At 41.7% G+C, this 16,103-nt stretch overlaps 1 protein-coding gene and 1 pseudogene across 2 annotated transcripts in view; one reads left to right on the top strand and one right to left on the bottom strand.

Moving 5' to 3' along the window:
• Nucleotides 1-15,674, top strand: part of DISC1 (DISC1 scaffold protein) — a 347,001-nt gene extending 331,327 nt beyond the window's left edge. The window contains exons 11-12 of one of the 2 annotated variants that reach the window (XR_005357793.1): nt 5,829-5,946; nt 15,199-15,333. Coding sequence is in view for 1 of the 2 variants with exons in the window: in XM_038533906.1 (XP_038389834.1) it covers nt 5,829-5,946; nt 15,199-15,338 (258 nt within the window). In the remaining variant the exon portion in view is untranslated. Of the gene's footprint in view, nt 1-5,828; nt 5,947-15,198 lie in introns of both variants that reach the window. The other variant, XM_038533906.1, reaches the window with a different exon arrangement.
• LOC100683480 lies at nt 1,984-2,832 on the bottom strand (annotated as a pseudogene).
• Nucleotides 15,675-16,103: the final 429 nt, after the last annotated feature.

Here is a 16,103-nt window from a genome sequence, read left to right as displayed (position 1 = left end):
GCTCAGACCTTCCCATCTGAGACAAGCCTGGGCATTAGCATGTCATTGAGCTTCAGGATCTAGTCAGTCTTCAGGATGACTCTTTAGCTAAGAACCAGTGAGACTGTACTTCCTGCTCACATTCTGCAACAGTCTTATCTATCTACTCAGAATCCTGTGTAGGGTATAACCTGCATAGTCTGCTGTGTGGCTACTGTGACTGTGTGACAAATCATCCCAACTTAATGATTTAGAACAACCATTTACTATATGCATGGATCTATGGGTCAGGAATTTGGATGGGGAATTGGCAGAGAACCATCTGCCCCACACTGTAAGCTGGAACTCCACCATGGAGCTTGGAATCATCTGAAGGCTGAGTCCTGTCCATGTCTGGCTGTCAGTAGGGGCCTTAGCTGGGGCTCTCAACTAGACACTCACACATGGCTTGTCCATGGGCTCTGGGTGTTCTCACAACATAGAGGCCAGATTCCAGGGCAAGTGATCTGAGAAGACATATCATCTAGTATGAGCTGGCTTTGGAAGTCAAGCATGTCACCTTTGGCATGCTTTGTCCATTGAAGGATTGTCAACTGCCCAGCCAGGCTCAAGGTGGAGGAGTCATAAGCTGACCCTTGACAGCAGAGCAGCAAGGTCCTGGAAGGCTGTACTCCTGTGGCTACACATACACTTGGCCATACCTGAGCATAGCATGGAAAATACAAGGAAGTTTTGCCTGGTCCCTAGTTTAAGTACTTCTGCAACAGTGTTCACCTTATAGCCATGACTCTGGTCCCACTGTGGCCTCTAGGGACAGGAAGGAGTCCTTTGGACAGAGCAAAATTTTTCACCAGGTTGGTAGAAATATGTAAATCTGCCCTTCGTCGGCAGTCACTGCTCAGGTCAGATCTTAAATTAGTTCTCTTCCCAAGGTTCTAAGTGAGAGCACTATGTATGGTAAAGCTGTCAACTCCTCAAATAACACCCACCCAGGTCACAGGCAGGACGAGGAGTTCAGGAGCAGAGTCTGTTGGGCCACCAAGCAATGGTTTGTGCAGGAGCTTATAGAGATTCTGTAATTAGGGCAACAGCCTCGTGTCAGATTGCCAGACAGATCTTTTCTTCATAGTCATGGAATCTGAAGCTCTTTGAGTTTGTTTCTTTTTGCCACTTTATGTCTTTTTAATCTGCAAAATTGTTTTTTTTTTTTTAATATTCAGGTGTATTTCTTCCATACTTTTCCATTATGGTTTGAATCAGTATTCTTGGTAACCTTTTTCTTTCTTATATTTTAAAGATGTGGAAAATACAACTAAGTATGGAGAAGAACATAAAACTCTTCTATAACACCACCCCTCAAAATAATAATTGTTAGTATTTTAGTACTTTATCCATTGTGTATTGCCTGATCATTAAATATTCCTGTCTTAAAAATGATTTTAATGACTAAAAATTAATTAAATATACTATCCCTTTTATTTTAACTACCCCTTTTAATGCTGGACATTTTGTTCCTTCTTTCCCATGCTTTTAATGCAATTACTTTTGCATTATTAAATATGTTTTTATTTAACATATATAACATTCTCCATACTTAGTTAAAAGGTTTAATAAAAATAATTTATTTCTTTGTGATAGATTCCAGGAAATGGAATTACTGGATCACAGGCTATGAATAATTTAAATTTAAATAATTTAAAGTTTTTGCTACATGTCTGAAATCGCTTTCCCAAATTCACACAATCACTATCAATCTGTACATAATGTTAAAAGGCAAACAGGCCGGGCTTATATGTTTGGGGGCGGTGTATGTAAAGTCATATTTTAAGTGAATTTAATTCAGCGTTTTTTTTTCAAACTTTAGAATTTTTATTGAATCTTCAATCATGTAAGGCACATTAGTGCTAAACAAAGTTTAAGAGGGTAGGGGGTTTCAAATATAAAAACATAAATGAGTAATTTTCACCTTTTCCCCAACCCTCTTTTCCCCTCCATTTATTGTCATCAGTTCTCTCTGTTTGAGGGTGCAGGAGCCGGCATTCCTAGGAAGGAAAATTGGCAAAATAAGAAGGCAACGGAGGACCAAATATTGGGGGTGGAGCAAAAGCAATAGGCATAGCAAGAAATGGACTGAAACTCAGAGGTCGAGGAAGTATAAAGCAATGAGCAGTAGGGCAAGAAGGCAAACCGGGAGTCCTGGAAGACAAGGGAGAGACCTTGGCCAATTTTCCAGGGGGTGCCGTGGGCCTCCTTGTAGGGAAGAAACATGAGCCAGCCTTTCCTTGCTGGTCATTCTTGTATTTCCTAGAGGCAGCTCCATCATTACCCCTGATCTAATTGTGGGGATATGTGGGAGGCCTCTTACTTGTGGAAAGAACCCCTGACCTCGTGGCAAAGCCATGAATAACCTTGGATTATTGCCACCTCTCGGTGCCCCCACTGGTGACCCTTGCCCCCCATCATCAGTGCGGGAGGGCTGCCAGAGAATTCTGGGACACATTAATAGAATCTTGTCCCCTAAGCCTCCAGCCTGCCAGCTATGCTAGGGACTCTTCCGCAACAGCAGGTGGTGGCCCATAGGGGTGTTAGTGAGCTCTGGAACTGTCCACAGGAATGCAGGCTCCTGCGGTCTCGGAGGGGCGCTCCAGCTGCTCTCGCCAGGGCAGGCAGCACACTGCGGGGAGGTCTCAGCAGGACGCGTTGGTGGCCCCAAGGCTCCACATCTTTCGGCCTGGAACTGGAACACTGGAGAGACACGTGGTGGGGGTGCGGCTCCCGGATCCCACGCTCATTTGCAACTACTCCACGGGGTGAAGGGGCGTGCTCCCCAAGGCCACTTTCAGTACAAGCCATGGAGAAAGTTGGTCAGGAAAACCTTCCTGAGCTAATGTAGAAAACCAGGTGAATGCCCCGTAGGCTGCTCAGTCTGGAGAGAGGACTTGTGCTTCTGCTTTACAGCAGCTTGGCTACTCCAAGGAAGCCAGGGCCCAGCTGCTGCTTTCTAGATTTGGAGTTCTCTTTCTCCAATTCAGCTTTGATTTGTATTTGTTTTAGCTTGAAGGTGAGGATTAAGTCATTTGCCTCTCTATCTTAAGTGCTTTCAATTCCTTAATTCTGTGTTCTGAGCCTGTGTTTTTCCTCTCTTCAAGTGTATTTTCAGCTGTATGTATTTTCCGCCAAACACTGTGCTTTTCTCCTTGGTGCAGGAGTCGTGGTCTCACTGCCACCGGTCATTTTCCTTCGGATGATCTTTTTCCTAGTGTCTCATGTATTTCAGGCATGACTGTGGGGTTGCTCATTGCCCACTGTCTCCGCTTCCGTGTGATTTGTCCGCCCTGTAATTTTGCATCATTGAATGATAACATGATTACTTTTAGGATCAGTAATATATGGATGTATATGTGATTTGTATACATTTGCTGTCTTCTCATCATCACTGCCATGGTCAATTACGGGCAGACCCTCATGCATGCTTCACGTGCCTTCTTGTTTGTGTCCATTTGTCCTTGAAATTGTTTGATGCTGTCACTAAATTTTTTTCTTCTGTATATACATTTACTTGCAGTATAAAAGGCTTTTCCAATATTTGCGGTAGTTATTTATAGTTCCCCTTAGCCCCGTTCTATTCTAATATAGTTGACCAATTGGAATATAAACTCAAAAGCATTCTGGAGGTAATATAATGAATGTTAAATTACATATCTGGATTTAATGATTATTCATGGCCTCCAATTATAATATTGCATAGCTCATTATCTCTAAGGCCTTTTTAACAGTGAATATCACTATACTTGGGCATTTCATTGTTGTTGTTGGGTATTAAGTGCAACTTTTATAGTAACCCTACAGTTTAATCTAAATATGTATCTTAATTCTTCCCTTAGGCAAAATTCTTTTTAGTGTACCTTCTAAGACTTTCACTCAGGGTTGGGAAAATAATCACTTTTACATTAGGTTAAACTTTATTTGTTTTTATTTTTTATTTTTTGTTAAATTTTAATGAGCTTGCTTTTTGCTGCCTATTTATTTATTTATGTATTATGGTTTTTTACTGAAATATAATTGACATAGAACAGCAACGAAGTTGGGGCGCCTGGGTGGCTCAGTCAGTTAGCTGTTGGACTCTTGACCTGATCTTGGCTCAGGTCATGATCTCAGGGGAGTGAGATTGAGTCCCATATTGGGCTCCACTCTGGGAGTGGAGCCTTAAGATTCTCTCTCATCCCCTCCCTTAGTGTCCCCCCAACCCCTGCTCCTGTGCAAGTGTGTGTTCTGTCTCTCTCTCTCTCAAAAAAAAAAAAGTTATACAATACGTTGACTTGGGACATGTATATATCATAGTGATTACCACCCTAGCATTAGCTAACACCTCTATCATGTCATAATTATCCTTGCTTTGTTGTGGTTAGAACATTTAACATCTAGTCTACTAGGATTTTTGAGGTTTATATTATAGTATTGTTGACCATAATCACTGTGCTGTGCATTAGATATCCAGGACTTACCCATCTTCTAGGTGCAAGTTTGTCCTTTTAAAACATCTCGCCACACCTATCCCCATTCCACCCCACCCCCGCCGCCCAGCCCCTGGTAACCACCATTCTATGCTCTGTTTCTACAAATTCGGCTTTTTAAGATTCCACGTAGAAGTGATATCATGCAATATTTATTTTTCTCTGTCTGGCTTATCTCACTAAGCATAATGCTGCGTTTTTCCTTTTCCTTTGTTCTAAGATTCTCTATTTCCTTTCCTCAGTTTTTGGACCTTGGTTATTCTTTTCTTTTAAAAGTCCGTGAGCTTCTATATGCCAGTTATTGTGCTTGCGGGTGTGGGATGAATGGATAACAGAGGTTTTACAAACACTTTTGAGGACCTAACGCATATCAGAATGGCTGGAAGAATAGTGTGACCAGAGGCAAAGGGGCCATCCAGTTGGCCAAAATTAGGTTGCATGTCAAAGGGGATACAACTGGAGTGGGCCCCATGGCCGGTTGTGAAGGGGCAGTTTGGACTCTGCCCTGTGGTGGTTTTGTGCTGTAAAGTGAGATATAGAAGACACTTTTTGGGTTCATGGGTGGGATCTAAGTTTGAAAGGGAAGCATCTGAGAAGGAAGGAGCTCTAAGACTCAGATATTCATTCATGGAATCAGTGGATATCCCATGCCTGCCATATGTCAGGGGCTCTGGACCACAGGGAGCAGGCCACCATCCATCTTGCTCTTTTGGGGCCTGCCATTCAGCAGCCCTGGTCTTCTGAGGGTTTCTTCTCTGGTGATAGGGAGAACAGATTAATACCTGTGGTGGTGGCAGCAGCAGCTGTATATAGAATACATACCTCATGGCACTTAAACTTCCTAATTTTCTAACTTTTAGGCCCTGTGACTAGTGTGTAAACCATGTCCAGTGCCCCATTGGATTACTGTGCCCCTCAAGGAGTAGCTGTGTTCCTACAGCTCAACCAGGTTGCTCCTGTGATTTGCCACAGCTTGACTCTTGTTTCGAATTCCTATTACATCTGTCCACAGATGCAGCTGGGAGACTCAGGCTTCCCCTTTGATAATTCAATGTTAGGAGTTGACATCCTGGAAATAGCACTTTGAGATGACCAGATAAGGGAGGTCATCTGTGGAGCTCGTTATTTAGTAATAACCTGAAATCAGTTCATGTCTTCTCGAGAATGACCTCCAAGGAAGACAAAGGTTCTGGCATGATTCTCCTGGTGTGCAGAAGCCCGGAGGGCTCTGTTGGGAAATCTTCCCTCTGGGTACTGCTGGGGAAAGTTCAGATGTCTCATAGACCTGAAAAAGTCTATAGTTTACAAATGATCTTTTTCTTTTTCTCTGGCCAGGAATCTTGCATCCTTTCTGCAGAACTTGGAGAAAAATGTGAAGCCATAGACAAGAAGTTACTGTACTTAGAAGATCAGCTTCACACAGCAATCCACAGCCATGATGAAGATCTCATTCATATCCTTTTCGTCTTACCTATTAAGCACCTGCTAGTTGTTTTGTAAGAGCAAGTCTTAAAAAAATACTCAATTTTTTCGATGCCCTGGCAGATGGAAACAAATAGATGCTGCTGTTATTTATAGCACAGCACACCTTACTTAGATCTCTGAGATTATCCTGGATGCAGTGTTTTCTCTCTCGCTTTTGTTGGTAAGTAATTCAGCATTTTTGATTATTAAGCCTGACCACTAAAAATTAACCGTGAAGTTCAGACATGCATAGAAGGCCAAAGCAAAATGCAATTTTCAGGAGGCATGAAGCTGGGTTTGTGGGGCACAGGTGGTTGTGGGTCTCCCTGGCTCAGTTTCCCAGGGGCTTCTCTATATTTCTTTACCATACAATTCTGCCCTGGAATGAGCAGCAGAGTATTATAATTAACAGGACTTCAGGTCATTCCTTTTCAATTTCTTCTTGCATGAGACTCCATATACTTGGTGTCACATCTGCAGATGCCTTCTTCAATACTAGCTGCCACTGAGCAAGGTGGCTTGAGAACATACTAGCTTCAGTTTACATCCATATGAAGCACCGCCTCCTGTGTGGATTTGTGAATGTGCTTAGTTCTAGTTAGTTCTTTCAAGGGCAAATGGATGGGTGTGCAGATAGATGAAAGGGTATGCAGCCCCATCCTATATTTTTTTTCAATTATTCAATCAGAACACTTCTCCATTCATTCATCCTTTCCAGTCAGTAGTATGACCCTTGCTAGATGAGTTTGTGGGAAATGTAGCTATTCTTGTCTTTGCTTCTCATTGCTGTCTTACTTTTCAGAATTCTGTTTCTTTTTATATTGTATCTTGAGTGACTGTGTGTGTATGTCTGTGTGTGTGTAAGTAGCTTTGCGACTAATCTTAATCACAGGTATCAGACCCACAGTTTAATGATGGATTCAATGCCGTTTCCTTCCTCATCATAACCTTAAATCTTAGACCTTGGTTATTAAACTTAGCAGGATATTTCTTCAACATAATTGGTGATTCCTTTCACATTGCTCAAGGTAGATTTTTAAAAGCAGACATTTTGTTCTTCAGAATTTCCTACCTCTTACAAAACTGGTATTTAAACTATTCTTAGAAAGTTGGCCAAAGAAACAGTGGAAGAGTTCTTGTTTTGCATTTTTGTTTATTCTGTGTTCACAGATTACCTAGATTTGAGTATTTATAAGGGAACATGGGCTCCAGCAAATGAACAAGTAACTGTCTATGTGCCTGGGGGCCTGGAGTGATGTGATACAGAGAGCTAGTGCCTCTAGAGGGGTTCCAAGCCCCCAGCCCAGCAGGAGGGGGCTTTCCCCAGTGGGACATACCTCTAGCTTATAGTGGAGTCAGAGAGCAATTCTGAGGGCTGTAGGCAGGGTCTGTGCTGGTCTCTAGACCTAAATTTTCTGAATTTTATAGTCAAATTTGGTTCTAGAGAGTTAGGTTTTCTCCTTAATGGGGGTGAGTGGCCAGGGAGGAGGCTGAGAGGAGGTAGAGCTCTGTGTAAATAAACCCTGTTTAGTGGCCCCACAGTCTACCCACAACTCAGGAGCAGCAGGAGACAGACAATTGCTAAAGGTTTTTCATGATTCAGCTTCCTCATCTGTAACATATGCCTCTAAGGTTTTCATGAGGCTCCATGGGGCTATATTCAGGAAAAATCTTTAACATGGTTGTACATGGTAGGTGCTAGGTTTTAGGTAGAAAATTACATTCCCCAAAGTCCGTTTGCCTCAACAATTTCAGTATCTGTGTCAAAAGCTCCAGCCACATCCCATTTATATGTCAGAGGTTTTAAGACAGGTTTATTCAATTATTTCGTAATAGATGTGTGAATAAGTCAGTTTGTAGCCACACAGTGGCCTATATAAAAAGTCATTTATGTCTAATAAAACAGCAATAAATAGATAGGGATTCTTCTTACAACTTGATAGTTGAGAAAACCAAAATTAGGTAACTGGTCCAGCGTCATTGCTAATGAGTGGCAAGCTCTGTGGTCCTCGTTGGTCCCATTGGGAGGTAGCTGTGCCTGCAAATAAGTGGACAGGCCCATTCTGTGAACCATAAAATTACTATAAAATTTTTAAGCTATAATAAAAGTATCTTACCAAAGTTATGTTCTTGAGAATTTTGCTGATCCTTGCTGAGATAAGTGGAGACATACTAGGGGCATGTCAAACCAGGGCTGGAAAATACTGCGTGGGTCCTGAAGACATCCTCTTCCCCTCAAAGAAAATCCATACTGCAATATGGATTTCAACCCAAACTTATCTCTGAATCCCAGGCTTTGTTCTGTGTCACTGATTGAGGGGAAAGACACAGAAGCAAATCTTTGAACTCAAACAAAACAGCACTTGGAGTTGAGTGGAACATGGCACCCTAAGATAGAAAGACATATTGACATGGCTCTGTGGAGGCTCCCTCCCTGTACAAACCAAAGCCCTTGTTTCAAATAAGTTTCAACTTATCTAGAGATTCAAAGAGGCTGCTGAATCCTCCAGCCAAACTGACTGGTTTGTATTTCCACTCTTGATCAAAGACACAAAGCTGAGTACAGTTGAAAGAAACAGCTTGCCATCAACAACACAAAAGAATTACACAGTGAGTATCATATTTTTGTTTGATTCCATTAAATACTCTGCCAGAGCCTGCTGTGCATATATGATGTAGCATGAACGTGATTAATGTGAGTCTGCAATGAATGTCCATGTCCAGAAGATTCAAGCCTTGGATGCTACAGATGCTCATATTCTGTGTGGAAGACACTAGGCTTTTGCATAAACCATGCGTGTGAGACAGTGTTGCTAGCAAGGCATCAGTGGGGGGTGGGCCACTCATCGACGGTGGAGATGAGTTTCCAAACAGATCCTCCAGGCATCCTGACTTGATGCTGAGGCTCGGGCAGCCTGCTGAAAGTGTCCTGCTTTTAAGAAGAAGACACTGGATTGACAGATCCAAGAAGGGAGAGAAAATAGCCCATGTCTCTTCGTCATCCTGACAGACTCACTAAATTACGTGTAGCCTGACCAAAGAACAACACAAACCCGTCAGCTACTGTGGTAGCAAGTGTCTGAAAGAAGTCTGCACCACTAATTGGAAGAGCCCACGTCAGAGAGGTGACTCATGCCTGCTGTCTGAAGAGAGGACAGGAGGTGTGACTTCCCTGCCAGTCAAGCCAGGATTTCCAGGAGCATTAGTCTGAGTCTCTAGTAAGATTTCACAGTCATTTTGGGTGCTAATTAGCAGTCATGTTTTGAAAACCATTTTGGATGGTTCCTCCATGTCCAAAACTCTTTAACCGAAAACCATCCAGGTGAGGTGGATTTTTAAGCAGGTTTCTTCTAATTTTTCCCCCTTCAACTTCTACAACACACTTTCAAAGTGGGGGTCTGGGGAAAGTACACCTAAGATTAAGACACTTTTAGCATATTTCAAAGCCCCCCACCCCCTGCCCCCTGGGCAGTCCTGCCTGCTTCTGAATCACAGATGAGATGAGGACAGACTGCTTCTATTTGTGGTTCTATTTGCATCCATGTCCAGGAGACCTTCATGGAATTCTGTTCTCTCTGCTTATTTGGAATGCATGGTGCCCAATCGATTAGTTTTGGTGGTGCTTGATGGCATGCAAATACTCTAAATACATCCAGGCGCATGCAAAAACATCACATTCCCCTCAGATCCCTTGCCTGGTTCAACTTTCAAATGCGTAGCTTGAACAGACAAAGGTAACAGCAGTCTGAGGAGATTGCTGTGCCTTCTTGGAAATGTTTTCCCTCTAGAGCTAAAGAGCTGGAAAAGGGGCCACAAGGATCACAGAACTCTACTTGTGAATCTTACAGAGGAAAAAACAGACTGTAAGAGGTTGTCATTGAGAGCATTGTGTGTGCTGGGCTGATGCGGATACGGGGGCCTGGATTTCTTCCATTGGCTTCTGCCAAAGGGAATGGGGTGGGGAGAGGAAGCCTAGGAGGTGGTGTGTGCCCCAGGCTGCCCTGCTGCTAGCTTGGCACAATGCAAACTTGGCACTAGGTGGGCACCACAAGGAGCGGCCCCTGTAAAAGCATCAGATGCAACCAAGCAGGTCACGTGTGTGGATGAGGCTTTCCTCCTTGCTCTTCAGCAGCTGCGTTCCTCACCTTCGGCTTTTTCCTGAAGGTAAATTTCCTCGCACTGCAAGCCACAGTGGCTACAGAGCCATCACTGTTGGTATGAAGAAACACTTTTAGCAAATGAGAAACTGTTTCTGAGAAATACTGTTGTTTGTTTTTGAACCAAACCAGACCAGCTGAGCTGATCTACTTTTGGCTGAGCTACGAACATGATTGCTTGGAAACCCAACTGACAGTCAAACACACAAAAAAATGTTTTTATGTGTAAACAAAAGACCTTCTTGAAAGAATTTGAGGTTCTTTGCAAGTGGCTGCCCTAAGTGACAATGTTGTCTTACCTCTGTATTCCTGGATGACATCTGTGAAAGTTGTCTTACTATCTTACCCCTTTACTAATTGCAAACGCAGCTTGCATAAGTTTATTAGCAAGAAGTTATACATTTGCTTGATATGTGTATAGTCTACGCCACGGTGGTAAAGAATGGTCTTGGGCTCCAAAGGTATTTTTAAAGATGTTGGCATGTCAATCCTTATGCCATTATTGTAATTAATCTGCTCATATTCTTAGATGTCACAGATTTGTAGTGGCATATCTGTTACAGGGGAATTTTATATTTAGCCCTAGAGGTCTCAATGGCACAGGCATCATAAGAATCTTTCAGCTCTTTGAGACTTACTCTTACACTTAGATATAGTGAGCACCTCTATCATATCTATCTAAAATCCAATATTAAAAAAAATAAAATAAAAAAATAAAAAAATAATAAAATCCAATATTGGAATTTTACTTCATTTGCTCAGCACTTTGACAAAAACCAAGGTCAAATATGTCAATGGGCTTCCACTTTGAATTTATTGGACTAGCAATCAGAAACACTGATTCTAGACCTACTGTACTACTTAGTAGCCTTAAGATCTTAGTTAGCAGTATCAAATGGAATACATTAAGAAAGTATGAGAATATTTTTTTAAATATATTATTCAATATAACCTCTAAGTACTTATCTGTGTACATATCTAAGTACATTTCTTGGCTGACAAATAGGCTTTTCCAAAAATCCCTCCCCACCCTCAAAAAACTCCAACTCATACTCCGTCTTCTCCTTGATAAATTACAAGTTCATCACTTAGATAAAAAATCTGGGAGTCATTCTCAATGCCTTTTCCTTCTTTCACCTTCCACATCTGGCCCATCACTATCTGCCCTTGGCTCTGCCTTCAGAACACATGCAGAATCTGGTCACCTCTCATCTCCACAGCCACTAGCCCAGTTCAATACATGATCTTTTCTTCTCTGGAGTGTTGCAACCACCGCCTCTTATCTCCCTGCTTCTGCCTTTGCCCCCTTTAACCTACTAGTGATGAAAGTAGCCGAGTGATCAGTCACTCTCCTGCTCCATACCCTCCATGGCCTCCATCTTGGAGGCTACATACATGCCCATGTGGGTTTACTTTCCCTTGAACTCACTGACACTACACTCCACGATGGCGGTGACTTTGTTCAGTTCAATCCTGTGCTTCCTACATCAAGAACCTTTCTTGTTCTTTTTCTTTCTTTATTTTTACCCCCCAGAACCTTTCTTAGCACACAGTAGGAGCTCAGGAAACGTTTGAGTATTTGAATGAGTGAAGGAAAGAACAAGGATCTCTTTCTGTTTTTTTATTTCCCCAACTGCTGAATGGTGAAATGTTTCAAGTGATTTCTTTTATAGAAATATTGATTTAAATATAAAAGTATGCATGCCGATTTTAATATTATAGAAGTATGAAAAAAAAATAAAAGCCTACATTGTCTTCCCAGGGTCAATACCTAGAAGTTTACCACTGTGTCCTTCTAATGCACTTTTCTTGCAGAAATCACTTATGTGTATAGGTTCTCCATTCCATACAAATTATCCTGTAACTTGGTCTTCCCCATCTCCACTCCACATTTTATCCTGGATTCTCTGCTATTTTAGTCCATGTTTTAGAACATACATTTGTAAGGCATCGCATAGTCAGGTTGGTTAGAGAGAGGTATTTTGTAAATAAAAACATGATTTTTTTCAGTTTAAAAAAATTCCAGTATAGTTAACATCCAGTGTTATGTTATTTTCAGGTGTATAGTATGATCCAACACTTCCATATTCACCTGGTGTTCATTATGACAAGAGCCCTCCTAAATCCTCATCACCTATTTCACCCATCCCTCCACCCACTGCCCCTCTGGTGACCATCCAGTTGTTCTCTACAGTTAAGAGTCTTTAAAAAAAGAGTGTTTGTTTGTTTGTTTTTAATTCCACATATGAATGAAATCATATGGTGTATGTCTTTCTTTAACTGACTTATTTCACTTAGTGTTATATTCTAGGTCCATCCATGTAGTTACAAAATGGCAAAATTTCATTCTTTTTTATGACTGAGCAGTATTCCATTATATATATCACTTTTCTTTGTCTATTCATCTATCAATGGACATTTGGTCCATTTGCTTCCATAATTTGTCTCTTGTAAACAATGCTGCAATAAACATAGGGGTGCATGTATCTTTTTGAATTAGTATTTTTATATTCTTTGGGTAAATGCCCAGTAGAATTACTGGATCATATGGTAATTCTATTTTTAGTTTTTTGAGGACCCTCCATATGATTTCCACAGTGGCTGCGCCAATTTGCATTCCTACCAATAGTACACAAGGATTCCTCTTTCTGCACATCGTGGCCAACACTTGTTGTAATGAAAACATGATTTTAATCATTTTTATGATCATTACGCCATAGACTCACTAAATGAGGTTTCCAGGATTTCTGATGTCTAGTCCTGATCCAACAGAGCCCAGAGTGTTAGCTACATCCGCTGCATTAGTCGATAAGCCTTAAATCTCTAGTGCCTCACAAAAGGCCCTAAATGCTTACAAGAAAAAAAAGTATTTCTTTTAACTCTGGTCTTGTGAAGAAAGTATGAGAGTATGTATTTTATTTACTTTTATTTGCTATTTTTCTTTTATGTTTTTGAAGATCTAATTGGTTTTATTAAACAATTCATGAATGGGGCAGTGTCTCTTCTAGCAAGTAGATGAGGACTCCTGAGAATATGCATTTTTCCAAGCGAGACAAAGCATTTAAGTGATTTGCCAGCTTTTTGACGCTGGTGATCATTTGCTCCAATCCCTGCCTTCCAACTCCTCTGTGTGTCACTGCAGATTGTCGGATGAAGTGCCGATGCATTATTTTAATTATGTAACTTAGTCTTTTTTCCTTTATGGCTTCTCTATCAGTCTCTTTTTAAAAGGCTCTAGTGTTCTAGTGTTCTCTGAGGGCCAGAAATTGTGCAAGTTCTTTAAGAAGCATCTCACTTTGGTTCAATTCTCTTTCTAAAAACCTGTGTCATCTTTTAGCAATAATTATTACAAATAGGGGCATGTAGTCCCAGGCTGCATATCAAAGGTAATTAAATCTCAGGAGTTTGTCAGGATTCATAAACTACTTAAACTCTGTGCTTACTCTTTGGAAATGTGACATAACTTTGTGGTTAAATTGCAGCTTGGTATTTAGTCTGGGACTATATACGCTTTTACTCGTAAAGTCATACATGTTTTCACTAAGGATTAGTGTCCAGAGAAATGGAAGACAGTGAAACCTTTTTTAAAAGAAAAAAAAAAAAAAGGTAAATATGGTATTCTTTCTTTCCTTGCACCCGCTCATCTCTACCCTCATTCCCCTCAGGTTCAAGTGCAAGGAGTGAACCATCCTAGTAGATGAATGTAAATTACACAAATGATGAAGTCTGGTGAAGCTTTAAGATGAAAAGCTGCCAAAAGCTTTTCAGGGTGGTTCAGCATTTTTACTTAGGAGAAGTTCATTTGCATAATTCCCAGAATCCACTGGAGTTCTTTATTTAAAAAAGAAAAAGAAAGCTTTCTACAGTCATAACCTGGGGGTATCTTTTTCTCTTGACATTGCATTGACATTGTACTTAAATAAAACAACATTGTAGAGTTGATGGTCTGTGAGTGGTAAAATATCTGCAAGCTACTTCTCCCAAAGCTTTCTTTATGTTTTTTCCATTTCTGTTCTAGGAATATTTAAGTGGTTGACCTCATGTGATAATTTAACAGTATTTAAGTGATGTTTAAGTGACATATTCCCATATTTCCCCTTCATTCCTCTTGGCTGAAGTGAAATTAATTTGCTTATGAAACTAAAATAATTCAATCTGTCTCTGGTCCTGTTTATCTTTGAGTTGCTCTGACTTTAGGTACGAAAGGAAACAGGGACCTGACCGTGGATAGAAAAAAAGCATGATTCGTTAAATATAGTCCCAGAAAAGGGCTGATTTCTTAAGAGAATGACAACCTTATTTATCCCCTATAATTATTTGCTAAGTTCTCAGTGATGGTTTTCTCTATGTGAGAAACGATTTTATAGATTAGTAAAGTAAGAACCCAACAGTTTAAAGAAAAACCAACCAACCAACCAACCCAGAAAAGGCAAGCTCTGTCAAATCTTGTGTACCCTGAGTGGCTATTTTACAAGTCCCTGGGGGATATAATAACACAAGACTGCAGATTCAAACCTACAGGGGTTTAGAAATCCTTGTTTCACGAGAAAACCAAGGTTCAAAGTGATTTGCACAAGGTGACAAGGCTGGCTTGTGGCCAACAGGGACTTTAACTCACAAGTCAGGACCTACAGTGGCCCCAAATAATGGATTTCTTGAGAAAGCTCGAATTTCCAGCCTTCTGCCCTTCGTGCTGTCCAAGCACTTGGCTGTAGCAGTTGTGCCCCGCCCCCACCCCCGCCTGGGGCTTAGCAGGAACCCCTCACACTGACCCTAAGCCCGGAGCCTCCCAGTGGGCCATCTGTCTCAGTGTCTCAGTCAACAAGCTGACTCTTCCTTTTCCTTTCTGAAATCTTACTTGAGATAGTTAATAACCTCAGGCCTCATGGAGATGGCGATCGCTCTTACAAGAAGTGTAAAATTTGTATTAATATTTAATTCCTACAATTTGGAAGAACTTGAAACTGCAATTAGATGTCAGTGCCCATCTGCTTCCTGCAGGCACACGTGCTCTTATCAGATCTCTCTGAGGCTGCACAGGGCTGCCCGTCACCTTCGCGTGGGTTCCTTAACAACGTGTGCACAGAGTCTCAAGAGGGAGCTCCAGATGGTGAAGGAAACTCTGCAGGCCATGATCCTGCAGCTCCAGCCAGCAAAGGAGGTGGGAGAAAGAGAGGCTGCGGCTTCCTGTGTGACAGCTGGTGTCCGGGAAGCACAGGCCTGAGGCAGGACAGCATGGGAGGAGGAGGGCGAGCAGCCACGAGCAGCCACGTCAGCACCCGAGGCCTCTCTCACCTCCCCTGCATGACCCAGGTGCCTGAATCAACTACAGACACAGGGCCTGAATTTGGAGGGGGATGATCTGCTGGATTTCCTTCCGAATGCCAGCCAGAGGTACCTTTCCCAAGTCGTTCATCGGAGAGTCCTGCACCGAACTTGAAAATCTTCTCGTCTCAGTTCCCATTAGACAGAAGTTGGGGTTGAATTCTGCTAGAAAAATGTCTCTTTTCCTGTACCATCTTGCTTGCTGCTGCAATTAAAGTATCTCCTGATTTAAGAACCTGTTAAGAGGAAACTAAATGTAAGTCTCTCTCACTGTACCTGTTATACTTTCTTACAGGCACATGATATAAAGGAGCTAATTAACCCCAGGATCTGGAATTAACAGCTTTTCACCTTCTCCTGTGATTCACTGTAATCTCAGAAGAATGCATATGAAAAATTCCAAAAGGAATTTCTTTAAAGTAACAACCTGTCAGTGAGGTGCAGTCTTATGGTTTTCCTATTGTGGCAATACCTGTTTCTGCTGGAAGGGTCCTTGGTGTTTCACCAGGAGGACATTCTGAAATTTGTCCACAATGACAGCAAAAAGGGAGAAGGGCAGGAAGGGATCAGATGACAAGTTTAAACTTCTGGGCCTCTCTTATTTTCCTCCCTAACCTGTTTCACTCAGGACCAGGCAGGACATGGGTGTGGAAACCTTCATTCA

The sequence above is a fragment of the Canis lupus genome, chromosome 4 (assembly GCF_011100685.1).
Source record: "Canis lupus familiaris isolate Mischka breed German Shepherd chromosome 4, alternate assembly UU_Cfam_GSD_1.0, whole genome shotgun sequence".
Classification (NCBI taxonomy): Eukaryota; Metazoa; Chordata; class Mammalia; order Carnivora; family Canidae; genus Canis; species Canis lupus.
This window is presented reverse-complemented; position numbering and strand designations above follow the sequence as displayed.